Source organism: Ranitomeya variabilis, chromosome 4 (assembly GCF_051348905.1).
Source record: "Ranitomeya variabilis isolate aRanVar5 chromosome 4, aRanVar5.hap1, whole genome shotgun sequence".
In the NCBI taxonomy this organism is placed as follows: Eukaryota; Metazoa; Chordata; class Amphibia; order Anura; family Dendrobatidae; genus Ranitomeya; species Ranitomeya variabilis.
The window spans coordinates 758,989,316-759,016,119 of record NC_135235.1 but is presented as its reverse complement, the minus strand read 5'-3'; the positions used below and the strand labels follow the sequence as shown (position 1 = coordinate 759,016,119).

Genomic DNA, 26,804 nt, shown 5'->3' with positions numbered 1-26,804 from the left:
TCGGGTTTCATGAAACCCGACTTTGCCAAAAGTCGGCGACTTTTGAAAATGAACGACCCGTTTCGCTCAACCCTAATCAGGACCTTTTTTTGGTCGCTGATCACCCGCTGTCATCGCTGGATCGGCGTATGTGACGCCGATCCAGCAATGTGTTCACTTTAAACCCGGGTAAATATTGGGTTACTAAGCGCAGGGCCGCGCTTAGTAACCCGATATTTACCCTGGTTAACATTGTAAAAGTAAAAAAAAACCAAAACACTACATACTCACATTCTGATGTCTGTCACGTCCACAGGGTTAAAACTGCTTTCGGCAGGAGCCGCTGCTAATGCCGCGCTGCCGAGAGCTTCCCTGCACTGACTGTGTCAGCGCCGGCCGTAAAGCAGAGCACAGCGGTGACGTCACAGCTGTTACTGCCGGCGCTGACACATTCAGTGCAGGGAAGCTCTCGGCAGCAGCGCGTGCATTATAGCATTGCTCCTGCCAAAAGCAGTTTTAACCCTGTGGACGCCGGCGGGGGACGTGACAGACATCAGAATGTGAGTATGTAGTGGTTTTTTTTTTACTTTTACAATGGTAACCAGGGTAAATATCGGGTTACTAAGCGCGGCCCTGCACTAAGTAACCCGATGTTTACCCTGGTTACCCGGGTGCTGCAGGGGGACTTCGGCATCGTTGAAGACAGTTTCAACGATGCCGAAGTCGTTCCCCTGATCGTTGGTCGCTGGAGAGAGTTGTCTGTGTAACAGCTCCCCAGCGACCACACAACGACTTACTAACGATCATGGCCAGGTCGTATCGCTGGTCGTGATCGTTGGAAAGTCGTTTAGTGTGACTTAGGCTTTAGTCTATGCCTGATGAAGAGACCCGTGTAGTCTCGAAAGCTTGAAATTTGTTACCATCTTTTCAGTTAGCCATTAAAACATATCAACCACTGAGGACTCTCATTTCTAAATATTTTTCTATCTACTGGCTAACACGGTACCAAGATATATATCTTTCCCGCATTATAAAAGGCATCCATCTTGTCATTGTAGTTTGGAATGTCTTTTACAATTTTCATTAAAGGGAAGGTGCCATCAAAAAATTTTTTTTTACAGAAATTGTAAAAATGTAGAGAATTAATGTTTACATTTTCTTAAAAAATATTATCATTTGTTTATAATTTAGTAAAATATGAAAAATAATTTGAAAAGTTTTGGAATTTCCACTTTTAAACACTAGGGGGAGCAGCTGCTGAAATTTCAGAAAAACCTCGTGTACAACTAGCTCACATTACTGCACTGCAGTAATTATGGGCGGAGTCTGCTGACGTGTGTGATGTCTCCTCTCCTCCCCTTCTGGGTGTTTGCTAAGGGATAAGAGGATTCAGGAACACAGTGAGCAGCCATTTTGTTGGTGACTGCAGAGTAAGGCTGCCGTCACACTAGCAGTATTTGGTCAGTATTTTACCTCAGTATCTGTAAGCCAAAACCAGGAGTCGAACAATTAGAGGAGAAGTATATAACAGAAACATATGCACCACTTCTGTATTTATCACCCACTCCTGGTTTTGGCTTACAAATACTGAGGTAAAATACTGACCAAATACTGATCGTGTGACGGCAGCCTTAGGCTACTTGCACACTAGCGTTGTTGGCTGTACATCGCAATTCGTCGTTTAGGAGAAAAAACACATCCTGCAAAGTTGTCTGCAGGATGCGTTTTTTCCCCATAGACTTACATTTCCGACGCGTTGTGACGTATTGCCACACGTCGCAACCATTGTGCGATGGTTGCGTCCTGTTTTGGCGGACCACCGCCACAAATAAAACATTACATGTAACTTTTTTTGTGCGTCGAGTCCGCCATTTTCGATCGTGCATGCGCAGCCAAAACTCTGCCCCCTCCTCCCCAGACCTTACAATGGGGCAGCGGAAGCGTCGTAAGACTGCTTCCGCTGCCCACGTCGGGCATTTATTTCACAGCATGCGTCGGTATGTCGGCCCGACGCACTGCGAGGGGCCCGTACCGATGATAGTGTGAAAGCAGCCTTACACTGACAAGTAGACAGTCACCGAGGATGGCAGGCAGCAAGGATTCTGGGAGATATGTGGTGGAGGGAGCAGGGTAACAGCAGCACAGAGTATTTCAGGAGAGCAGTGTGCTGGTCTATGGGGAGGCACCATGTTCAGTGCGCGGAGCAGCCAGGGATTGTACATAGAGCGCTGTCTTTTATACACGTGGATGGACCGTCTGCTCCACAGAAATCCAGGAAACATTTCTGTGGATTGATGGCCTGTTCTGATCCAGACTTTGCATGCAGACCCCATTCCCCTCCTCAGATCCTGTCTTCTCCATCCTGTCCTGGCGATGTGTGAAAGCGAGGCGACAGGCGAAGTACGGGGTGACGCTGGGAAGGAAATGTAGCCATATAGTAATGATAAAAATGAGACCCCTCTCTTCAGCTGCCTCACCAGCCTTCCCCTGACTGCACCTAACTGAAGGTCATGCTGCCCCCTCTATTACCCCAGACCCGCATGCAGCTGCTCAGCCAGAACCACCATAGAATGGGTCCACTTTCTGAAGATAATACTGCCATAGTGTTCTCACATAATACCGCCATATAGATCACACACAATACCATCAAATAGATCACACAATACTGTCATACAGTTCTCACATACCACCATATAGATCACACATAATACCGCCATATAGATCACACACACAATACCATCAAATAGATCACACAATACTGTCATACAGTTCTCACATACCACCATATAGATCACACATAATACCGCCATATAGATCACACACAATACCACCGTATAATTCTCACAATACTGATCAAGCATAATCACCACCATACAGATCACATAATACCGTCATATAGATCTCACATAATGCCATAATACAGCATGACCCCTGCAGCTCCTGTTATCGCACGCATAGAGTTGTGTGTGCAATGGGGAAAGATATGCAGGGGGGAGAGGAGTGCATAGGAGAGGATTAGATACACGGTTCACCACACAGTATCACACAGGATAGGATTAGATACACGGCTCAGCACAGTATCACACAGGATAGGATTAGATACACGGCTCAGCACAGTATCACACAGGATAGGATTAGATACACGGCTCAGCATTCAGTATCACACAGGATAGGATTAGATACACGGCTCAGCATTCAGTATCACACAGTATAGGATTAGATACACGGCTCAGCACAGTATCACACAGGATAGGATTAGATACACGGCTCAGCACAGTATCACACAGGAGAGGATTAGATACACGGCTCAGCAGTCAGTATCACACAGGAGAGGATTAGTTACACGACTCAGCACAGTATCACACAGGATAGGATTAGATACACAGCTCAGCACAGTATCACACAGGATAGGATTAGATACACGGCTCAGCAGACAGTATCACACAATACAGGATTAGATACACGGCTCAGCATTCAGTATCACACAGTATAGGATTTGATGCATGGCTCAGCATAGTATCACACAGGAGAGGATTAGGTACAGGGCACAGCAGACAGTATCATACAGGAGAGGATTAGATACATGGCTCAGCACAGTGTAGTGATAGATACACGGTCTGATGTCCTTGATCAGTGGCTGCAGTGAGTCAGGGTCGGAGCAGCACAGAGCCTCCCCCTCCCCCCCTGTTACCTCTCTGCAGCTCCTGATAGAGGACATCAGACCCCAGCACTTCACCCTCTCTAGCGATTCTAGAGATTGAGCCAGGGCACCAGGCAGCAGAGGACAGGGAACGGCCGACTGCTGACAGTGTGAGAGGAGAGGCAGCTGGAGCTGCCCCTCCAACAGCACAGCTCTCAGTCACAGTGGAGCTCACACACTGTGGGCTGAAGAAACATGGCGCCGACCTCCTGCCTCTGCTTTGATGTGGAGACAGCCCAGGGGGCGTGGCCAGATCAGAGCAGGAGACAACGCGGTCGGCTCCCGACTGCTGAGTCCTATGCACAGGGCTGCCGTAAATGCAGAGTGTAAATGTCGTGCTGGGACTCTTACACTCCTGCAAAGCAAAATGGCGGCGCCCAGTGGCTGCAAAAATTATTAATAATAAAAAAGATATTAAGGTTAAAAAAAATAATTTTGTATTAAAGATAATTGTTTCTATAAACAATCATTTTTAATACAAAAACAAAATTGCGGCACCTTTCCTTTAACTGATCGTGTATTTTCAATTTGTGCTGCTTTGTCATGTAATTTCTTCCATTGTAGTTCATCTGCCTGTAAATCATTTTCTCACCTGTGGAATATCTTTTCCTCTCCTGGATTGATCCAACCGTCAATGGATGGTCCTCTGTGTCTTTACTGAAACCCTCAGACCTCCATCATGGGACACATCCAGCTCTTTATGGTTGGAGACACGAATCCTCACTGTCTGTAGGCTCTGTCTGATCCTTGTGACGTGAAATAGCAGAATTCCTGCACCTTGAACAACAGGTGTTTAGCAGAGCTCTCCACCTCCGTGTGCAAGGGAAAGGATTTCACAAAAATAGCACAAAAATCAGATTTGGCAAGGCTCGCCAAAATGTTAGAGAAAATAACAGTTTCTTACTTTTTTAAGTAAGAGCACAGTGAAGATAGAAAGGAAAGCAATATTGAATTGTGTGGATAAAACAAATCTTGTTTAATGTTCATTCAAAAAGTGATGACAAAAATGAAGACAAGTTCATAGCACGTAGTAAGTATTAGATTATAGAAGAGAAAACAAGCATTCATTGGTTCTTACATATGGTTTTGAAGTATGATGTGGTCTGGGTTGGAGATTGTCAAAGTATGAGAGATCTGTCTGAACAGGACTTAGGTCAGCTTATATACTATATTGACCCATAGGCTTACATTGGATCTATTGTTCCTGTCTCATAACCACATATGGTGATCTGCTGCTATGTTCATAGCCTCTACCATATTAGAAGAACACTAGTAACCTGCGGAATATGAATATTAGTTTTTTGTACATTACCTCATTTTGAAATGCTTAAGCATATAGCCTGTGACCTTTAAGAACCATTTTTTATCTCCAAATAGCCACAGTTCTGACAAAAGCCCTATAGATCTGACAAACAGAGAACAGATGTAGCGGCCACAATCCTCAGAATAGCTCAGTCCCTCACTATCCAGAGTATCTATTTGCTAGTTAGAACCTGCATATGTAAAGTAATCTATATTTTTTTATTATTATTGAAATACTAATATTTTACAGTGGCTTACCCTCCTTCTGGAGTGTGTCAATGACTGCCTTCTAGACATGTCCAGTCAGCAGTCTTCCTCATGATTGTGGAGCCTACTGAAACAGACCAAGGGACCTTTTTAAAACGTTTAGGAAGCCATTCCAGGTGTTTTTATTCTAATTTACTGACTTAATGACTTTTGGGTTTTCATTGGCTGTAGGATCTAGTCAGCAACAGAAATAAACACTTGAGATATATCACTCTGCAAAGATTCTATATAATATAAGAGTTTCACTTTTTGCATTTAAGAACTGAAATAAACTAACTTTTTGATAATATTCTAATTTAGTGAGAAGCACTTGTATGTGACTATGTAAACACAATTAAGAACATAAAAAAAGCTTCTCCCCTGTGTGAATTCTTTGGTGGCTAGAAAGAGATGGTTTCTTCACAAAACATTTTCCACATTATGAACATGAAAATGGCTTCACCTCTGTGTGTGTTCTTTGGTGGGTAACAAGATGTGTTTTCTGGTTAAAACATTTCCCACATTCTGAACAGGAAAAAGGCTTCTCCCCTGTGTGGGTTTTCTGGTGGCTATCAAGATTCGTCTTCCTGCTAAAACATTTTCCACATTCTGAACATGAAAAAGGCATCTCCCCTCTGTGGGTTTTCTGGTGGCTAACAAGATTCGATCTGTGGTTAAAACATTTCCCACATTCTGAGCAGGAAAAAGGCATCTCCCCTGTGTGGGTTTTCTGGTGGCTAGCGAGATTTGCTTTGCTGTTAAAACATTTCCCACATTCTGAACATGAAAAACGCTTCTTCCCTGTGTGGGTTTTCTGGTGGCTAACAAGATTCCCTTTTTGGTTAAAACATTTCCCACATTCTGAACATGAAAAAGGCTTCTCCCCTGTGTGGGTTTTCTGGTGGCTAACAAGATTCGCTTTGTGGTTAAAACATTTCCCACATTCTAAACAGGAAAAAGGCTTCTCCCCTGTGTGAGATCTATGATGTCTGATAAGAACTTTTTTATCTGTAAAACATTTCCCACATTCTGAACAAGAAAAAGGCTTCTCTCCTGTGTGGGTTTTCTGGTGGCTAACAAGATGCGCTTTCCTGTTAAAACATTTCCCACATTCTGAGCAGGAAAAAGGCTTCTCCCCTGTGTGAGTTTTCTGGTGGCTAACAAGATTCCCTTTTTGGTTAAAACATTTCCCACATTCTGAACAAGAAAAAGGCTTCTCCCCTGTGTGGGTTTTCTGGTGGCTAACAAGATGCGCTTTCCTGTTAAAACATTTCCCACATTCTAAACAGGAAAAAGGCTTCTCCCCTGTGTGAGATCTATGATGTCTGATAAGAACTTTTTTATCTGTAAAACATTTCCCACATTCTGAACAAGAAAAAGGCTTCTCTCCTGTGTGGGTTTTCTGGTGGCTAACAAGATGCGCTTTCCTGTTAAAACATTTCCCACATTCTAAACAGGAAAAAGGCTTCTCCCCTGTGTGAGATCTATGATGTCTGATAAGAACTTTTTTATCTGTAAAACATTTCCCACATTCTGAGCAAGAAAAAGGCTTCTCCCCTGTGTGAGACATATGATGTCTGATAAGAACTTTTTTATCTGTAAAACATTTCCCACATTCCGAACAAGAAAAAGGCTTCTCTCCTGTGTGAGTTCTTTGGTGGGTAACAAGCTGCGCTTTCCGAATAAAACATTTTCCACATTCTGAACATGAAAATGGCTTCTTCTCTGTGTGAATTCTCTGGTGACTGACAAAATCTGATTTCTGGTTAAAACATCTCCCACACTTGGAACAAGAAATTCTATTGTCTGCTTTGTGAAGGCTTTGTTGTTTGAGAAAGGACTTTTCTAGGGGAAAACTATTTCCATATTCTGAAAATGAAAATGTCTTCATTGCTTTAGGAGCAGTTCGTTTTTTAATGCTTATTTTGGGATTTTGATTTTCCTTAGTAGTCGGTAATGAATCAGAAGGCAGGATCTGTTCCACAGGATCAGATGACAGATCTTTGCTGTGAAGGGATGATGGTATATTTGGAGTAATGGCATTCACTTCAATTGTATCCTGTGGGATCTCAAGATTATCTGATTTAAACATTGAAGCTGTCAGCTGTCCTGCTGATCTCCTGGTACAGTTATCTGCCAAGAATAAAACCAATTATTATTTTAGAATAAAATATCCTTGAATTCTATATTTTTGACCATTTCTACTTAAACGGTCTGTAAAAATGGCAAGTTATGGAAAATTATTGAATTATTCCCCAAGAAAATGACAGTTTACAGTTTACTAGACTGTGCTCAAGCCACATTAAGCATCCATGCTTTTGGCATTACTATAGTGAGAAGAAATCACTTATTTTATGGCATGTGTATCTCCTGGAGCACAATCTGGGCACTATGTGTTGGGTAATAACTTGGGATATTTGCAATTTTCACTTTCCAACATTCACTGCGCGTGCTAATATCTGGAAACTGCAAGTGGAGTCAAAATAGTCACTATTCCTATAATTTATTGAGGGTTATAATTTACAAAATGGAGTCATTTTAACCCCTTCATGACCCCAGCTTTTTTTTGCTTTACGTTTTCGTTTTTCGCTCTCCTCCTTCCCAGAGCCATACTTTTTTTTATTTTTCCGTCAATATGGCCATGTGAGGGCTTATTTTTTTGCAGGACGAGTTGCACTTTTGAACGACATTATTGGTTTTAGCATGTCGTGTACTAGAAAACGGGAAAAAAATTCCAAGTGTGGTGATATTGCAAAAAAGTGCAATCCCACACTTGTTTTTTGTTTGGCTTTTTTCGCTAGGTTCACTAAATGCTAAAATTGACCTGCCATTATGATTTTCCGAGTCATTATGAGTTCATAGACACCAAACATGTCTAGGTTATTTTTTATCTAAGTGGTAAAAAAAAATTCCAAACTTTGCTAAAAAAAAAAAAATAAAATTGCGCACTTTTCCGATACCTGTAGCGTCTCCAATTTTCGTGATCTAGGGCTGGGTGATGGCTTATTTTTTGTGTGCTGAGCTGACGTTTTTAATGATACCAAATGGCCACGGGATGCCGCGCGCGCGCAGATGGATATCGCGGCGGCCATTTTCCTGAAGCCGCGGCCAGCAGAGCGCCGCTTCTGCGCACGCGCGGCCAAAGGAAGATGGCCGCGCCCACCGATCACCAATGAAATAACGAACAGCGCGCTCTTTTAAATCCCCTGGCAGAGGATTCGGGACCTTGGGCATGAGCACACCACTACGCCACCAACGGAAAACTACGCAAAATCTGGGGGAAGACAACACGCCCTTTTGACCAGACCAGCCTGATTGACAGGCAAAAACGGAGACTTTGCAAAGGTATTTCGGCAACTTAGGTGGGTAATAAACGCATAACAAACACACTAATGTAACGCCCACCTCTGCCCCTATTTAACGCTATTTTTATCCCATCTTCCAAAAACGTGGTGACAGGTTCCCTTTAACGATAAGATTTACGACAGATCACATGTTCATACTCATTTTATGTTTTACAGTAAATTAACCCCCCATGGAGGCCATATCAAAAGCAAACAATAATTCGTCCATAGTTGAAAATATCAAACAGAGTTCCAGTTTACCATAAATTGTACTATATACTGGTAGAACATTAATCCTATCCAACCACGGCTGCCATAATTTATGCAAGAAATCTAGCTCGTCTCTCCTGGTGTAAATGCTTTTCTCAAGCTCAGTTATGTGGTTCGTTTGAGCAATGAATTCGCGTCTGGACGGAGGATCATCTCTAACCCAATATTTTGCAATCAGTTTCCTTGCAGCAAACTATAATCTTGCAATTACAATTTTAGTCGTATTGTCAGTTAATATTTACCCTAATATACATATCAACGGATCCCTAGGAATAACGTACCCGGGTCATTCCATGTCAAGTGAACCAATGATTTTTACCACTATATTTTTAATTCTTTTGAGATTTTGGTATTTGGTAATAGTTTGTCAGAGAATGCAAAAAAAAAAAAAATTCTAGATATTTTTTTTAATTTTTTATTGATTTTCAAAGTTCGGAAAAAGTGCGAATTTCGGTGTTGCCTGCCCTTACATTTCTCCCCATAACTCAGGCTAGAAAAGAGATAGAGAAACAAAATAAACACCATTCTACTCAGAACTGTACATGCTTTCACCAGATATGTCACAAGAGTATCTTTGATAATAATTTACCTATGCGAACGCAAGCGCAAAACTTTAAAACCCATTTCCGAAAAAAACTTTTAATTTAAATATTTCAAAAACTGCACATGTGCCTGTTATGCTCCTAGCCACTTCTGCACCAAAATACAAGCTGGGATCTTGATGGGATCATATTTTAAAAAATAAAACTATTACAGTGTCAGTTCAAAAATCTTGATTTCAGGTCTGTTCAGCCTGTGGTGTAGAAGTGTGGGGTCTGTATTTACCAAATAATCCATGATTGCTAGATATTACGGTATTATTTATTATGTTAGAGCTTAGAAGCAGGAGAGGACAGAGGAGAAGCTTTGTTAGGGCCCAACCTGAGATAGAACAAGGGTAGACGGTGACTGCAGAGCAGATGACAGGCCGGCAGCTCCAGAGGCCATATTCACACCAAATCTTATCACCCAGGCAACTACTCAAATGTAGGGAGAAAAATATTCTTAACATCCAGTTCATGTATTGTTCAAACCAGGACTACGAAGAGGAGGAGGAGAGTTTGTTATATTGGTTACAGGAAGCAGAACCCATCACAGGGACTCAGCAATACCGGACTGTCATCCCATGTAGTGGAAATAAAGACAGTGACGTCCATGACGTGGTAGAAGGCGGCACAAGATCGGCAATGGATGACACAACTGGCTATGTGACCTGTGAATATGATTAGCGCTGACGGCTACTGGACTCTCCAAAGATTGTGAAAATGAAGACGTAGAAGTGACTTTTCTGCACCGTCTGGTCCAGCGCCGTCCTTTGTGTATCCAAGAAAATCAGACATTGTAAAAGTGAACAAAAATCAGATATAACTCAGGTGGAGCCGAGCACCATGACAGCCGCACATACTCTGACACAGAAGGAGACGGCCATTGCTAGTGAGCGCTTATGGGCAAGATGACATTTCACCCACTAGAAGGGACACATTGATGATAAAAGGCCAGTGTAAAAACCTACTATTAATTGTTTGATTAGTTCATATTTTATAGTACGAGGATTTAACTACTGGACTATTCTTCATAAACACTTCAGAAATGACATGTTTAGTGATATAGTAGAAAAAAAATTGTTCCATGTATAAATAGGTGGTAGAAATATTGGTTCTTTTATTCTTGTTTTTAACATATAATCAGGATGAGACTGTATTTAGAAAACCACACTTGAGGATGTGATCACGTTTTTTCTTTTGGCTTGTTCAATGCATTCAGGTTGAAAATGCTGAGCAAGTTGTTATGATGATTAAGATGTATTTATTCTGGCACTTCGGTATTTGTTTTTTGTGTTTCTTTATTGTTACATATAAATGCTGAATGCAATAAGTTGTAATTTGAAAAGAAAAAGGGAAGAAGCTCACACAAACATAAAATCAGATGATTCAAGGCTTAAAAAAAAATACAAATTTGATAGATCCCAAGTTGAATCCCTGTACAAATATAAACAAGGACACAAGTAACACACATGCATGTTTTCACAATTTTAAAACATACGTTTTTTTCAGAATTGCGCATCAAAATGTTTAATTTGATTTCACCAAAAGAAAATATAAAGAAACATAGTCTTGTGACATATCAAATGAAAGCCGGTACCGTTCTGAGAAAAATGATGCCTCTCCCACCTCTATATCTTAATCATAGCCCGAGATATGATAAAAAATGTAAAGCCATACCAGGCCAAAATCAGCGCTTTTTTAAAACTTTAAAAATCTGTAAAAAATTAACTGATGAAGAAAAAAATTCTAAACTTTTAATTTGTAATTAACTAAAGTTGTACTTCAAAAAAACAAAAAATAAAAAAAATCTAAAGACGTCAGGTAAAAAAAATATTCATATTTGGATCACTTGATATGGAATGACCCACCCATACACCACTCCAATGCAGTTCAACACTACAATCCAATAGGAGGACAATCTGGGACAATGCCAAAGCATATGCAATATGTCCGCCTGAGATTGCTAACTCCTTGGGCAATCAGAGTTGGACTTTGAAAGCACCACACCTTACTAAAGCTTGAAACATATTGCCGGAAGCTGCCAGATACAGCCTTGATCTCCTCTGGTTCAGTCCTCTGTGCTCAGCTCCTGGCTTGTGTATTTGTTTTCTGCTGTGACCCCAGCCTGTTTACTGACTACTCTTATGTCTCCTGAGTTAGTATTTTCTCTGGCCTCTTGGTTCTGACACGGACACACTGGGGGCAGAATGCCGGACACACTGGGGGCGGAATGCCGGACACACTGGGGGCGGAATGCCGGACACACTGGGGGCGGAATGCCGGACACACTGGGGGCGGAATGCCGGACACACTGGGGGCGGAATGCCGGACACACTGGGGGCGGAATGCCGGACACACTGGGGGCGGAATGCCGGACACACTGGGGGCGGAATGCCGGACACACTGGGGGCGGAATGCAGGACACACTGGGGGCGGAATGCAGGACACACTGGGGGCGGAATGCTGGACACACTGGGGGCAGAATGCTGGACACACTGGGGGCAGAATGCTGGACACACTGGGGGCAGAATGCTGGACACACTGGGGGCGGAATGCTGGACACACTGGGGGCGGAATGCTGGACACACTGGGGGCGGAATGCTGGACACACTGGGGGCGGAATGCTGGACACACTGGGGGCGGAATGCTGGACACACTGGGGGCGGAATGCTGGACACACTGGGGGCGGAATGCTGGACACACTGGGGGCGGAATGCTGGACACACTGGGGGCGGAATGCTGGACACACTGGGGGCGGAATGCTGGACACACTGGGGGCGGAATGCTGGACACACTGGGGGCGGAATGCTGGACACACTGGGGGCGGAATGCTGGACACACTGGGGGCGGAATGCTGGACACACTGGGGGCGGAATGCTGGACACACTGGGGGCGGAATGCTGGACACACTGGGGGCGGAATGCTGGACACACTGGGGGCGGAATGCTGGACACACTGGGGGCGGAATGCTGGACACACTGGGGGCGGAATGCTGGACACACTGGGGCCGGAATGCTGGACACACTGGGGGCGGAATGCTGGACACACTGGGGGCGGAATGCTGGACACACTGGGGGCGGAATGCTGGACACACTGGGGGCGGAATGCTGGACACACTGGGGGCAGAATGCTGGACACACTGGGGGCAGAATGCCGGACACACTGGGGGCAGAATGCCGGACACACTGGGGGCAGAATGCCGGACACACTGGGGGCGGAATGCCGGACACACTGGGGGCGGAATGCCGGACACACTGGGGGCGGAATGCCGGACACACTGGGGGCGGAATGCAGGACACACTGGGGGCAGAAAGAAGTTTGGCCAGAAAGACTGGACCTGGTCTTATAAATCTAAAAACGACCCAAGCGATCCATAATAGGATGAACAGTCAGAGACATAATATTAGGAAAGGTGTAATCTGTCTGGTTAGGCATTTCGTTTTAGAACATAAACGAGATCCCACCAGTTTAACCCCTTAGTGACAGGGCCAATTTGGTACTTAATGACCGAGCCAATTTTTACAATTCTGACCACTGTCCCTTTATGAGGTTATAACTCTGGAACGCTTTAACGGATCCCGCTGATTCTGAGAATGTTTTTGGGTGACATATTGTACTTCATGTTAGTCATAACATTTCTTCGATATTACTTGCGATTATTTATGAAAAAGACGGAAATTTGGCTAAAATTTTAAAAATTTTGCAATTTTCAAACTTAATTTTTATGCCCTTAAATCAGAGAGATATGTCACACAAAATAGTTAATAAATAACATTTCCCACATGTCTACTTTACATCAGCACAATTTTGGAAACAATTTTTTTTTGTTAGGAAGTTAAAAGGGTTAAAAGTTGACCAGCGATTTCTCATTTTTACAACAAAATTTACAAAACAATTTTTTTTTGAGGGACCACATCACATTGAAAGTCACTTTGAGGGGTGTACGTGACAGAAAATACCCAAACTTGACACCATTCTAAAAACTGCACCCCTCAAGGTGCTCAAAACCACATTCAAGAAGTTTATTAACCCTTTACATGCTTCACAGCAACTGAAACAATATGGAAGGAAAAAATGAACATTTAACTTTTTTTTGCAAACATTTTACTTCAGAACCATTTTTTTAAATTTTCACAAGGGTAAAAAGAGAAAATGAACCACAAAATTTGTTGTGCAATTTCTCCTGAATACGACGATACCCCATATGTGGGGGTAAACCACTGTTTGGGCGCATGGGAGACCTCGGAAGGAGCGCCGTTTGACTTTTTCAATGCAGAATTGGCTGGAATTGAGATCGGATGCCATGTCACGTATGGAGAGCCCCTGATGTGCCTAAACAGTGGAAACCCCCCACAAGTGACACCATTTTGGAAACTAGACCCTTAAAGGAACTTATCTAGATGTGTGGTGAGCACATTAAACCCCCAGGTGCTTCACAGAAGTTTATAACGTAGAGCCGTGAAAATAGAAAATCACATTTTTTCTACAAAAATGATATTTTCACCCCCAAATTTTTATTTTCACAAGGGTATCATGGGAAATTAGACCCCAAAAGTTGTTGTTCAATTTCTTCTGAGTATGCCGATACCCCATATGTGGGGGTAAACCACTGTTTGGGCACACGGCAGAGCTCGGAAGACAAGGAGCGCCGTTTGACTTTTTCAATGCAGAATTGGCTGTAATTGAGATCGGACGCCATGTTGCATTTGCAGAGCCCCTGATGAGCCTAAACAGTGGAAACCCCCCACAAGTGACACCATTTTGGAAACTAAACCCATTAAGGAACTTATCTAGATGTGTGGTGAGCACTTTGAGCCCCCAAGTGCTTCCCAGAAATTTATAACGTAGAGCTGTGAAAATAAAAAATCCTTTCTTTTCCTCAAAAAACAGGATTTTTGGTTGCTTACCGTAAAATCTGTTTCTCGGAGCCTTCATTGGGGGACACAGGAACCATGGGTGTATGCTGCTGCCACTAGGAGGCTGCCACTATGCAAATAAAAAAGTTAGCTCCTCCTCTGCAGTGTACACCCTACCGACAGGAAGTAGGATATTCAGTTAGTGAAAAAGCAGTAGAAGTAACGTGTAAATGAGAAAGAATAATAATATAATAATCTTTATATAGCGCCAACAAATTCCGCAGCGCTTTACAGTTTAACAGTTTCAAACACTCAAAGAGTGTTCAAAGAACTCAAACGTTAACAGTATAACACAATAAACAGAGCTGTTCAACTTGGGAGGGTGCTGTGTCCCCCAATGAAGGCTCAGAGAAACAGATTTTACGGTAAGCAACCAAAAATCCTGTTTTCTCGGAGCCTTCATTGGGGGACACAGTAACCATGGGACGTCCCAAAGCAGTCCCTGGGGTGGGAACAGCAATCGACTCCAATCTAGGTCGGAGGAACTCACCACCGTCGCCTGAAAGGTCTTCCTACCTAAGCCGGCATACGCCGAAGCTAGGCATGGAAGTTTTGCGAACATGTGGAGGACCGATCATCGGTCTGTAGAGGTGCAAGGTAGAGGCCCTGTATGTGCACCGCCGGAAGGCGCCCACTGCCCAGATAGAGAGCGCCTTAAACCTGGAAGGGGGAGCTCTGCTCTGACCTGGTAAATCTAAACAGTGCTAACTGGATTTTGCGGGCATACGTTGATTTGGCTGGAGGGCCTCTCTACGCCGAGCCCATATACTGAAAAGGAGGAGGGCGGCCTTAGCTGGATAGATGCACCTCGCCCTGACCCAGTGGCGTGATAAGAGAACGCTACGAAGGAGGAGTCCGAGCAGGATGAAAGGAAGGGAATCAAGAACGATGGACAGAGCCATGGAGAACCTCGGCGAGGTAAGGGCAGAGCACTGAACCGGAAACTCAGATCTTCACACCATCTATTCTTGATAACCAACCTTGTTGAAGCTGACAGTTCCAACCACAACTCTGAGTTTTGCCTGGTTGGTTCAAGAAAATTGGGGGAACCCACACCAGATTTTTCATTCATTCATTTCGTTATACTGCAGGCGGCGGCTGAGGAATACCCCGATCATCCGCTCCTGTTGTCACTGTTATTAGCGGCAGCAAGTGTCGGATGATGAGAGTAAGAATCCCAAAAGCCCCCACCTGCTGTCATCGTTCAGACTTTAATATAACTCATCATTCTCTTCTGCTCACGCCGATCGCTGGCAGAGCAGGGGAGAGCGATGAGAGCAGTCTTCAGCACCCACCACAGGGGAACAGCGCTTACAGTAGCACTTCTTCCCCGGCGGCCGTCTGTGTGGTACTGAGGCAGCGCACGGTTGCCACACGTGTGCCGCAAATATTACACACACGGACACTGATATCTCTGGTATTGTTTTTTCCGGGACCGGAAATAAACGGACGTGTCTGAGATCTGATGACACCTTCTCTCCATCTACCTGATGATCCTGAGGAGCATTGGGATCTTCTTGGTTACAGTCCTGTGGAAGAAGAGGACGGGGACATCTCTCTGCTGTTGTCCTCTTACTGGATAGATCTGGAGGAAACACATACAGGGACTGAATTCATTCTTTACATACAGATAATTATAGGCCATGTGTATTTAGTCCTGTCTATTACCTGGAGATGTGAGGGGCTGGGGAACCTCCATTATGACGTTCTTGTACAGATCTCTGTGTCCTTCTAAATACTCCCACTCCTCCATGGAGAAATAGACAGCGACATCCTGACACCTTATAGGAACCTGACACATACAATGATACCGTCATCCCCCCAATCCCTTCATAGCGTTACTGTATAATGTCCCAGCATTCCCAGCAGTGTCACCTCTCCAGTCAGCAGCTCAATCATCTTGTAGGCGAGTTCTATGATCTTCTGGTCATTGATGTCCTCATGGATCAGGGGGTGAGGTGGAGGCCCCATGATTGGGCTCAGGGGTCTTCCCCATCCCTCAGACACAGGGTCCTGACAGCGATCACTAGAGGTCTTCTTCACCACTGTGTAATCCTGGTAATGGAGAGACACATTAATAAATCTCACTACAGACATTTCCAGAGTCCTCACCTCTCCAGTTCTGTCCATCTGTTATTCCCATAGATAAGAATGATGTAATGTGACGTCATCAGAATCTCTCACCTCTCCAGTAAGCCGGAAGAGGATCTCTAGGGTGAGGTGTAATATCCTCTCCACCATCTTGTCTCTGTCCATATCCGTCTGTGATGGGTAAATCAGGAAAATTCTCTTTTGTAGAAGATCTTCACTGAGAGGATCCGATATTGTAGAGACCTGAATGAGAAGATGAGCCGATGTAACATCATAAGAATCCTGTGTAATAATACAATTACTGGAGATAATAAGGGAAACATAGGAGGAGATTTATTATTTTACAGTATTTAGTTTCCTTCTTTACATCTACTAATAAATCCTATATATTTAGGCCACAGACAACAAGCAGTTTCCTCCTCGGAGTCGGCAGCTGAATACGTTTCTCATAGACTCATCTTCTATAACGCTAATTCTTGTCTCATTTACCGACCCTGGAATCGGCATTAGTAATACTGCAGGAGATATTCATTACACGCGACATGAGAAATAACTACTTCATGATAAGGACGACATCTTCATCTTCTACTACGGCTCTAGAGACATATTTGGCCAGAGTCGGTCACTGACTCCATCCCCACCGGCCGTCTATATGAAGGTTTCCCGTCTTCCCCGCACTGTAATCTTCTATCACGTTAGATCTCAGATCTGATTCACACACAGAAGTTTGAGGCTTTTAGAAAAGATTTTTTGTTTTCACAATCAACACGGACAGAAATGATCTGATCCCAAAGTCTCCATGTACAGTGATTTATGGGGTTTATTTCTGGCCTTAGGCTTTCCGATATTACAGGAAAACACCAGAAAAAAACAGATATTGAAATGTTTCTGAGGAAAATTGGCTCCAACAATTCTTGTAATTTCCCGATATCTTCCCTTCGACCATCAACCACATTCGGATCCTTCAGACGGAACCTGAAAACCCACTTCTTCAGGAAAGCCTACAGCCTGCACTGATCCCGCTGCCTCCTCACCACTACCGGAGCTTGTATGCTTATGTATTGCCGGCTTCTATTATGTATTTTACCGAATGTTTATACTGATTATACTGTGTGGGGGGTATGGCGGTACTATGAGAACATTATACTGTGTGGGGGTATGGCGGTACTATGAGAACATTATACTGTGTGTGGGGGTATGGCGGTACTGTGAGAAAATTATACTGTGTGTGGGGGTGTGGCGGTGCTATGAGAATATTATACTGTGTGTGGGGGTATGGCGGTACTATGAGAACATTATACTTTGTGTGGGGGTATGGCGGTACTGTAGGAACATTATACTGTGTGTGGGGGTATAGCGGTACTATGAGAACATTATACTGTGTGTGGGGGTATAGCGGTACTATGAGAACATTATACTGTGTGTGGAGGTATGGCGGTACTATGAGAACATTATACTGTGTGTGGGGGTATGGCGGTACTATGAGAACATTATACTGTGTGTGAGGGTATGGCGGTACTATGAGAACATTATACTGTGTGTGAGGGTATGGCGGTACTATGAGAACATTATACTGTGTGTGGGGGTATGGCGGTACTATGAGAACATTATACTGTGTGTGGGGGTATGGCGGTACTGTGAGAAAATTATACTGTGTGTGGGGGTGTGGCGGTGCTATGAGAACATTATACTGTGTGTGGGGGTATGGCGGTACTGAGAACATTATACTGTGTGTGGGGGTATGGCGGTACTATGAGAACATTATACTGTGTGTGAGGGTATGGCGGTACTATGAGAACATTATACTGTGTGTGGGGGTATGGCGGTACTATGAGAACATTATACTGTGTGTGGGGGTATGGCGGTACTGTGAGAAAATTATACTGTGTGTGGGGGTGTGGCGGTGCTATGAGAACATTATACTGTGTGTGGGGGTATGGCGGTACTGAGAACATTATACTGTGTGTGGGGGTATAGCGGTACTATGAGAACATTATACTGTGTGTGGGGGTATAGCGGTACTATGAGAACATTATACTGTGTGTGGGGGTATGGCGGTACTATGAGAACATTATACTGTGTGTGGGGATATGGCGGTACTATGAGAACATTATACAGTGTGGGGGTATGGAGGTACTATGAGAACATTATACTGTGTGTGGGGGTATGGCGGTACTATGAGAACATTATACTGTTTGTGGCGGTATGGCGGTACTATGAGAACATTATACTGTGTGGGGGTATGGCGGTACTATGAGAACATTATACTGTGTGTGGGGGTATGGCGGTACTATGAGAACATTATACTGTTTGTGGCGGTATGGCGGTACTATGAGAACATTATACTGTGTGGTGGTATGGCGGTACTATGAGAACATTATACTGTGTGTGGGGGTATGGCGGTACTATGAGAACATTATGCTGTGTGTGGGGGTATTGCAGTAGTGTGAAAATACCTTTTTTACGAGAGATGCCAGTACTGTGGAAACATTATACTGTGTGAGCGCCATCAGATATATTACATAAGGGGTGTAATAAGGAGAGTCATTAAAAAGCCTCCTCAGGGCTGTGCTGCATTTGTACAGACTGCTATCTGCCGTCCAGACGGGACCATGTGACACCAATGGGGAGAGGGAGGGTTTCCGGAGGGAAGAGTCTAGAGGGTGCACCTGGTCAGGAGACCTTGATGGCGCAGTTACTGATATTATAAAGGCCGGAGCCCCAAAGGCAGAACAGATTTGGCGCCAACAAAGGAAAGGGGTGCGGGGAAGAATCTGAGGTACCAGCTCCTGGTAAAGTGCCCGAGGCAGCTGGGTGTGGGGCAGAACCCTGCTTACAGGGCATAATGGGGGCATTACACTGTGTGGGGCCAAGAAAGGGGCCCTGTACTAGGAGAACACTCCGCTCCTCACTTCCTGTCCTCCATAGTTGGCTCGTATGTATCTATTACAGGAAACAGAACAACAACGTTATGGTTCTTATAAAGAGTCTCCTCCGTGCAGAAGGGGTTAATGTCCCCGGCTGTGCTCAGTACTGGGGAATCTCCACATACCTCCACCTGCAGAGCCGCACTCCACAGATATGGCTGGGTAGATGCTAGAGTGTATGGGCTCCTTCCAGGTGTGACGTCATTTCCGGGGGCGTGTCCTATCGGGAGGGGGCGTGTTCTCCAAGGCGGCAAAGGAAAGCAGCATGACAGCTTGTGGACTAGTGATGGGAAATCTAGTTCATTTAGTTGAGTATTGCTCTGGATTCTGCTGAGAAGAGATGGATCAGTTCTAGTTCGTTACACAGAAGCTGTGGCTCCTAGGATGACTTATAGTTTTGTTAAAATGATCAGAAATAGTTAATACATCTGATAATTACATAAAAAACTCTTGTTAGAGGGGTACTCAGTCTGGAGAAAAAAAATTCTAAAGTTATTTATTCAAGTTAGTAATTTCTTTTTTTTCTTTGTGAAATATTCCAACCTCCCAGTGCGCAGTGTATTATCTGCACACATTATGGTCACTTGCAGTGTCTCTGGTATTGAGCACTGAGCAGGCAGACAGGATTCATTTCACACCACTGCAATAGGTTACAAAAGGAAGAGATGTGGTGAAACTACACAGAACTACAGATTTACCAAGCTGCCTTAGGGTATGTGCACACGTTCAGGTTTTTTCGCGTTTTTTCGCAATAAAAACGCTATAAAAACTCATTAAAAACGCATACATTATGCATCCTATCATTTAGAATGCATTCTGCGTGTTTTGTGCTCATGGTGCGTTTTTTTCCGCGGAAAAAACGCATCGCGGTAAAAAAAGCAGCATGTTCATTAATTTTGCGGTTTTTTTGCGTTTTTCCAGCTATTCTATGCATTGGGAAAAAACGCACAAAAAACGCGTCAAAATCGCAGTAAAAACGCATGCAGATTTCTGGCAGAAATGTCCGGTTTTTGTCAGGAAAATTTCTGCCAGAAATCCTGATGTGTGCACATAGCCTTACAGTAAATGGATCTTTTGCTGCCCATAGCAACCAATCACAGCTCAGATTTCACTTGCCAGAGCACTGCACTACTGCAGTATCAGAAAGCTGACCTGTGATTGGTTGCTATGGGGCAAAGAAAATCTTCCTATTAGACAGCCTGATAATTCTCCACCCTATCCTGTGAGGAGCTGATAGGAAATGCATCATGTCATGTGACCTGTGAACTAAATGAACTGCTGAACTAGATGTTCTGTTGAGAATGACTCAGGACAGCCTAGTTCAACGTGATGCATCTCACTCAGCCCAGCAGCAGTTCCCCTGCCTGTATTAGTGTAGAGTACTGACTAATAATGATTGTGTATGAGGGAGCTGAGAAGCCGTTCAGCATCCTGAGAACAGAACAGGAGACACTGGTAAAGATTGTAGCAAGGCTGATCCTCTACAGGAGGCTGATCCTCTACAGGAGGCTGATCCTCTACAGGAGGCTGATCCTCTACAGGAGGCTGATCTTATCACAAAGACTGGTGAGGGGCATGAACCACACCACAGAAACACTCTCATACACACATGAGCTGTGTCTGTCTACTGTACAATTTCAGTTTTTATTATTACGATTATATTTGTATTTGATGTGTGGTATAGTGTTTACTACCTTCTTTTCCAGCATCAGGAGCTATAAAGAGCAAGTGTGAGAGCAGGGATCTTCAGTGTGAGGAGCTGTAGGAGGGATCACTCTCTGTCTCCTCCCACTTCCTGTTTAGTTCATAATGAACTAATCTCTGTCAGGATGGTGAACTAGATGAACTAGTTCACTCTGAAGATTAGTTCATTTTGAACTACTCACGAACTACCCATCACTATTGTGGACGCCATGGAGGTCAGTGGTTTCAGGGTGAAAAATGCTACTTGCCGATCGCTATTGGGGGGAGGCCCTGCGGTGGTCGACCTACTTGTCTGTGTGGGGAGTGACCTGCGGTGGGATTTTGGGGGGCTCGGCTGCTGCTGGCTATTGTGGGGGACCCCTGCGGTGGGATTTTGGGGGGCTCGGCTGCTGGCTATTGTGGGGGACCCCTGTGGTGGGATTTTGGTGGGCTCCGCTGCTGCTGGCTATTGTGGGGGACCCCTGCGGTGAGATTTTGGTGGGCTCTGCTGCTGCTGGCTATTGTGGGGGACCCCTGCGGTGAGATTTTGGTGGGCTCTGCTGCTGCTGGCTATTGTGGGGGGACCCCTGCGGTGGGATTTTGGGAGGCTCCGCTGCTGCTGGCTATTGTGGGGGACCCCTGTGGTGGGATTTTGGGGGGACCTGCTGCTGCTGGCTATTGTGGGGGGGGACTGCTGCTGGCTGTTTGGTGGACTTCTGTGGTAGGCGACCTGCTTGTGTGAGGGGGGCTGCAGGCTATTGGGGGACCCCTGACCTGCTTGTGGGGGGGGCGACCTGCTGCATGCTATTGGGGGTGACCCATTTTAGTGGGGGGTGACCTGCTTGTGGGGGGGGGACCTGCTGCTGGCTATTGGGGTGACCCCTATGGTGGGACCCCTGTGGTGTGATTTGGGGGCGACCTGCGTGCGGGGGATCCCTTTTAGTGAGGGTGACCTGCTTAGGGTATGGCTCCACGGTCCAGAGGGGCGGCGGTATCGCCGCAGCGGCGAAGCCGCTCGGCGCTAAGCCCCGCCCCCTTCCTGGGACGCGATCATGCCGGATGTGTTAACTCTTCACATCCGGGATGATCGCTCGCTCCCATAGGGCCCTGTGATATGCCTTGCGGGGACGCTGCGTCCCCGCAAGGTGTACGGGCATGCTGCGATCTGAAAAGACGCGCAGCATGTCCGGAGTCGCAGGGCCGCCGCGTGCGGGTTTCCACGCATAGTGGAGACGGGATTTCATAAAATCCCCTCCACTATGCAGGAACATCTGGACGCTGCTTGTTTGACGCTGCAGCGCTGCGCAGCGTCAAACAAGCAGCGTTTCCTGACCGTGGAAACATACCCTTATCATTGGGTTTGGGGAGGCGACCTGCTTGTTGCGGGACCCCTTTTAGTGGGGGTGACCTGCTTATGGAGGGGTGACCTGCTGATGGCTATTGATGGGCCCCTGTGGTGAGGTTTGGGGGTGACCTGCTGGCTATTGAGGGGGACCCCTGTGGTGGGGTTTGGAGGTGACTTGCTGCTTACGGGGTGGACCCCTTTTAGTGGGGGCGACCTGCTGCTGGCTATTGGGGAGACCCTGGTGGTGGGGTTTGAGGGCGACATGCTTGTGGTCGGGTTTTGGGAGGGCGTGACCTGCTGTCTATTGGGGGGGGACCCTTGTGGTGGATGTGGGAGGAGACCTGCTGCAAGCTATTGGGGGACCCCTGTGGTGGGATGTGGGGGTGACCTGCTTGTGGTGGGATGTGGGGAGGCGACCTGCATGTGAGGGGTGACCTGCTGCAGGCTATTTGGGGGACCCCTGTGGTGAGATTTGAGGGCGACCTGCTTGTGGGGAGGCGACCTGCTTGTCGTTGAATGTGGGGAGGCGACCTGCTTGTCGTTGAATGTGGGGAGGCGACCTGCTTGTCGTTGAATGTGGGGAGGCGACCTGCTTGTCGTTGAATGTGGGGAGGCGACCTGCTTGTCGTTGAATGTGGGGAGGCGACCTGCTTGTCGTTGAATGTGGGGAGGCGACCTGCTTGTCGTTGAATGTGGGGAGGCGACCTGCTTGTCGTTGAATGTGGGGAGGCGACCTGCTTGTCGTTGAATGTGGGGAGGCGACCTGCTTGTCGTTGAATGTGGGGAGGCGACCTGCTTGTCGTTGAATGTGGGGAGGCGACCTGCTTGTCGTTGAATGTGGGGAGGCGACCTGCTGCTGGCTATTGGGGGGATCCCGTGGTGGGATTTGGGGACGACCTGCTGCTTACAGATGGAACCCTTTTATTGGGGGGTGACCTGCTGCTTACTGGGGGATCCCTTTTATTGGGGGGCGACCTGCTTATGGGTTGGGTTTGGGGGGGCTGAAGAGGGTTTAAGCTGGGTGGGGGGTGGACATCGAAGGGGGTGTGTGCTGGGTGGGGGGGTCCACGTCCGATGGGTGTTGGACGTCCGATGGGGGTTTCTGGGAGTTGGACGTCCGAAGGGGGTGTGTGTGCTGGGTGGGGGGGTCCACGTCCGATGGGGGTTTGTGCTGGGTGGGGGGTCTGCATCTGGGGGTTTCTGCTGGGTGGGGGGTTCCGCGTCCGGTGGGGGTTGTACGTCCGATGGGGGTTTGTGGGGGTTGGACGTCCAATGAGAGTTTAAGCTGGGGTGGCGTTCGATTGGAGGGGGTGTCTGATGGGATTTATGGTTGGGGCAGGGGGCGTCATATTTGGATTTACGCTTGAGGGGAGGGAATGTCTGGTGGGCTTTGGATTTATCCTGTGGGGTCCGCTGGTTAATGTGAGGTGGATATTTGTGACTGGGGGAGCGAGGTTATGCTGTGTGGCCCGCTGGTTAATGTGAGGTGGAGGTTTCTGACTGGGGGAGCGAGGTTATGCTGTGTGGCCATCTGGTTGATGTGGGGGGGGGGGGGCTAATGCTTCATTGGGGTACACAAAAAAAAATATGAGTGTGTGCTGCTTATGCTATGCAAAAAAAAAAAATTTGGTATTTCCCTGTAGAGGAGGCTACACCACCAACTAGCACGAAGCTAATCCTTTTTAGCTTAATGTCAGTAGGAGGCAGACATGGGTCTGGACCACCCAGCCCAGTTTCTGACTTAGGTTTTGGGGGTTTTTTTTATTAACGATTTTTCTTTTTTTTCAGATACGGCTTTTGAGGGCGACAGTGGAATTGTCACTCTAATCTCCCACCTAGAATTGTCACTACCGTATCATCTGTGGTCTATGAGGCAAGGCCCTAACACATCAAGAGTGTTTGTGGTTCCCGAGAGGATGGTCCATGCCACGAATCCCCCTACCCTCTGGCCCCCCCAGAGCCAGATAGAGTAGGGAGGGAAGACTAATCCGTTATGTGCCAGCCGCCGAAAGGTCTGCGTCCAGGTTATTCCATGCCCATCTTCATCATCGGTCTGTGAAGAATGATGTGTGATCTTCAGGACACATATATCCTACCAGGCAGTGAGGGGGCTACTTTAAAAAAAAATAAATAAATAAAAAAATGGAAAGGACAGGACAAGTATGTCCTAGTTTGCCCCTGAGCAATATGGACGTCTCCTGGGGAAACCTTCCTATTCATGCAGCCTCCATGTTTTCCAGAGGCTCCTGTGACCCTGCTCTTAAAATATCCAGGCTTCGGTCTAGGCCTTCTCTGGTGGCCGGTCCACACCGCCAGTGCCCTGAACAATCATGCACGCCAACTTTCTAGTGTGTCCTACTCTGCACCTATCAGTTTAAGAGTACTTCGCTTCTGCAACAGAGGACTAAAGTCTGCCTCCCAAGAGATCTGCTGTTCAATTTTGGTTGTTTTGGAAATGTTCTGTCCAAAAAACCAACGGGACAACTCTCTGACCCGCCAGGAAAAGACGAGACCTTCCTTTAGGCCAACCCCCTCCTGGCATCCATGAACCCACCAGCACTGGTCTGCTAGGCCTGGATCTAGCAGACTCTCTTCGACATGATGGAGCGTTCCCACCTTGGATGTTTCTCAGGGTCGGCTGCCGTGTCCTTCACAATTCATGGCCGGTATTATGATCTCTGGTCTGGGACACCGAAACCTCAGACATCGGAGGCAGGCCTGGGGGGAACAGAGCCACATACCAAACCGACAGTCCAGCCTGCATGCACCAACAGCATATTACAGTTTTACAATACTTTAGAAATGCATAAAATGAAACAAGCAAAGGCATACAGTTATTCAATGCAAAAAAATGCAGTTTTATAAAATTAGAAGTGTTTCTATATCTAATGTTAAAAAGATATTTATCCAGTATTTCTATAAGTAAAAGTCTGAGATTTCTGTGGGAAATGGTCATTTGTTCCTCTTAAACCAGTTCTGAATGTAAATAAAACATTGCTCTGATGAAGTCTCCATATTGTATTTTCGCCTTTCATTTCATGCGTAGGGCAGGACAAGCCCATGATGTATCTGTGTAACACATGGAAGGTGCTATAATAACAGCCTTAGGCCGGTTTCACACCACCGTTCGGCAGGGCTGAGAATGGCAGCCTTCCTCCTCCGTTAAGGCTACTTTCACACTAACGTCGCTTGCTGTATGTCTCAATGCGTCGTTTTGGAGAAAAAACGCATCCTGCAAAGTTGCCTGCATGATGCGTTTTTTCTCCATAGACTTTCATTAGCAACACATTGGGACGGATTGCCACACGTCGCATCCGTCATGCGACAGATGCGTCGTGTTTTGGCGGACCGTCGGCACAAAAAAAGTTCCATGTAACTTTTTTTGTGCGTCGAGTCCGCCATTTTCGATCGCGCATGCGTGGCCGAAACTCCGCCCCCTCCTCCCCGGAACTCACAATGGGCCACGGATGCGTTGTAAAACTGCCTCCGCTGCCCACGTTGTTCTACATAAAACACACTGTCCGTCGGGCCGACGGTTTGCGACGGCCCGTACCGACTGACTAGTGTGAAAGTAGCCTAAGCCCCGCTCACTGCCACAACTCTTCATTCAGTTCCGCCTACGTCTGCATGCGTCCTGCATACCCTATCTTTAATATTGGGTACGCAGGCCAAGCGGATGCCTCCGCATGCGTTGTTTTAACGCTGCGCCGACTGCAATAAAATGCAACATGTTGCGTTCGACGCAGTTCAGCGCATCTTCAAAATGAGGCATGCCTGCGTACCCAATGTTAGATGGGGGACGCCTGCAGACTTAGGAGGAGCTGAAGGAAGAGGCGCAGCAGTGGGCGGGGCTTAATGGAGGAAGAAGGCTGCCGAACGCTGGTGTGAAACCTGCCTGAGACAGGTAAGCCACCTTTGAAACGATGTTCACATGTACAAGCTCTTAGCCCCTTTGTGGCGGGGCCAATTTTTTAAAATCTGACCAGTGTCACTTTATATAGTAATAACTCTGGAATGCTTCAACATCCCATTGATTTTGAGATTAATTTTTTTTTTCGTGTTATATTAGACTTTATGATAATGGTAAACTTGAGTTGATATGTTTTGCTTTATTTTGTAAAAAATCAGAAATTTTACAAATTTTAAAAAATATAAATTTTTAATGATTTTCCCTTTAAGGCCGGAGTCACACTAGAGAGGAATACGGACGAGTACTATGCAAGAAAAAAATCGCATAGCACTCAAACCAATGTTAATCTCCCATCACTTTTTTTTTTCACGGCTGTATATGTGCGAGTGAAATTGCAGTATGCTGTGATTTGCACCGTATATCAGCCGAGACTCGCCAATGAAAGTCTATTTGTGCAAGAAAAACTCGCACCACACGGGCCATCAGTGTGACTTGCGAGAAATACGC

At 45.9% G+C, this 26,804-nt stretch overlaps 1 protein-coding gene and 1 long non-coding RNA gene across 2 annotated transcripts; one reads left to right on the top strand and one right to left on the bottom strand.

The window, feature by feature from the left end:
- Window positions 1-4,281: 4,281 nt before the first annotated feature.
- Window positions 4,282-19,668, bottom strand: LOC143766859 (uncharacterized). The gene is made up of 7 exons (XM_077254848.1): window positions 19,485-19,668; window positions 16,526-16,675; window positions 16,217-16,396; window positions 16,010-16,133; window positions 15,829-15,926; window positions 14,333-14,411; window positions 4,282-7,360 (listed from the first exon to the last, which is right to left on the bottom strand). The coding sequence occupies exons 2-7, from the start codon at window positions 16,595-16,597 to the stop codon at window positions 5,667-5,669; spliced, it is 2,247 nt and encodes a 748-aa protein (XP_077110963.1). The 5' UTR covers window positions 16,598-16,675; window positions 19,485-19,668; the 3' UTR covers window positions 4,282-5,666.
- A 1,577-nt stretch (window positions 19,669-21,245) lies between these two features.
- LOC143769373 (uncharacterized) lies at window positions 21,246-25,401 on the top strand. The gene is made up of 2 exons (XR_013214379.1): window positions 21,246-21,278; window positions 24,176-25,401. It is a non-coding gene; the product is annotated as an uncharacterized LOC143769373 (long non-coding RNA).
- Window positions 25,402-26,804: the final 1,403 nt, after the last annotated feature.

Excerpts from the sequence above, each read along its gene's own strand:
- LOC143766859 (XM_077254848.1), bottom strand. The coding sequence starts at position 16,597 with ATGGACAGAGACAAGATGGTGGAGAGGATATTACACCTCACCCTAGAG. Across the intron at positions 16,397-16,525 it reads TCTTCCGGCTTACTGGAGAG|GATTACACAGTGGTGAAGAA; the intron begins GTGAGAGATTCT and ends CTCCATTACCAG. Across the intron at positions 16,134-16,216 it reads TTGAGCTGCTGACTGGAGAG|GTTCCTATAAGGTGTCAGGA; the intron begins GTGACACTGCTG and ends TGTATGTGTCAG.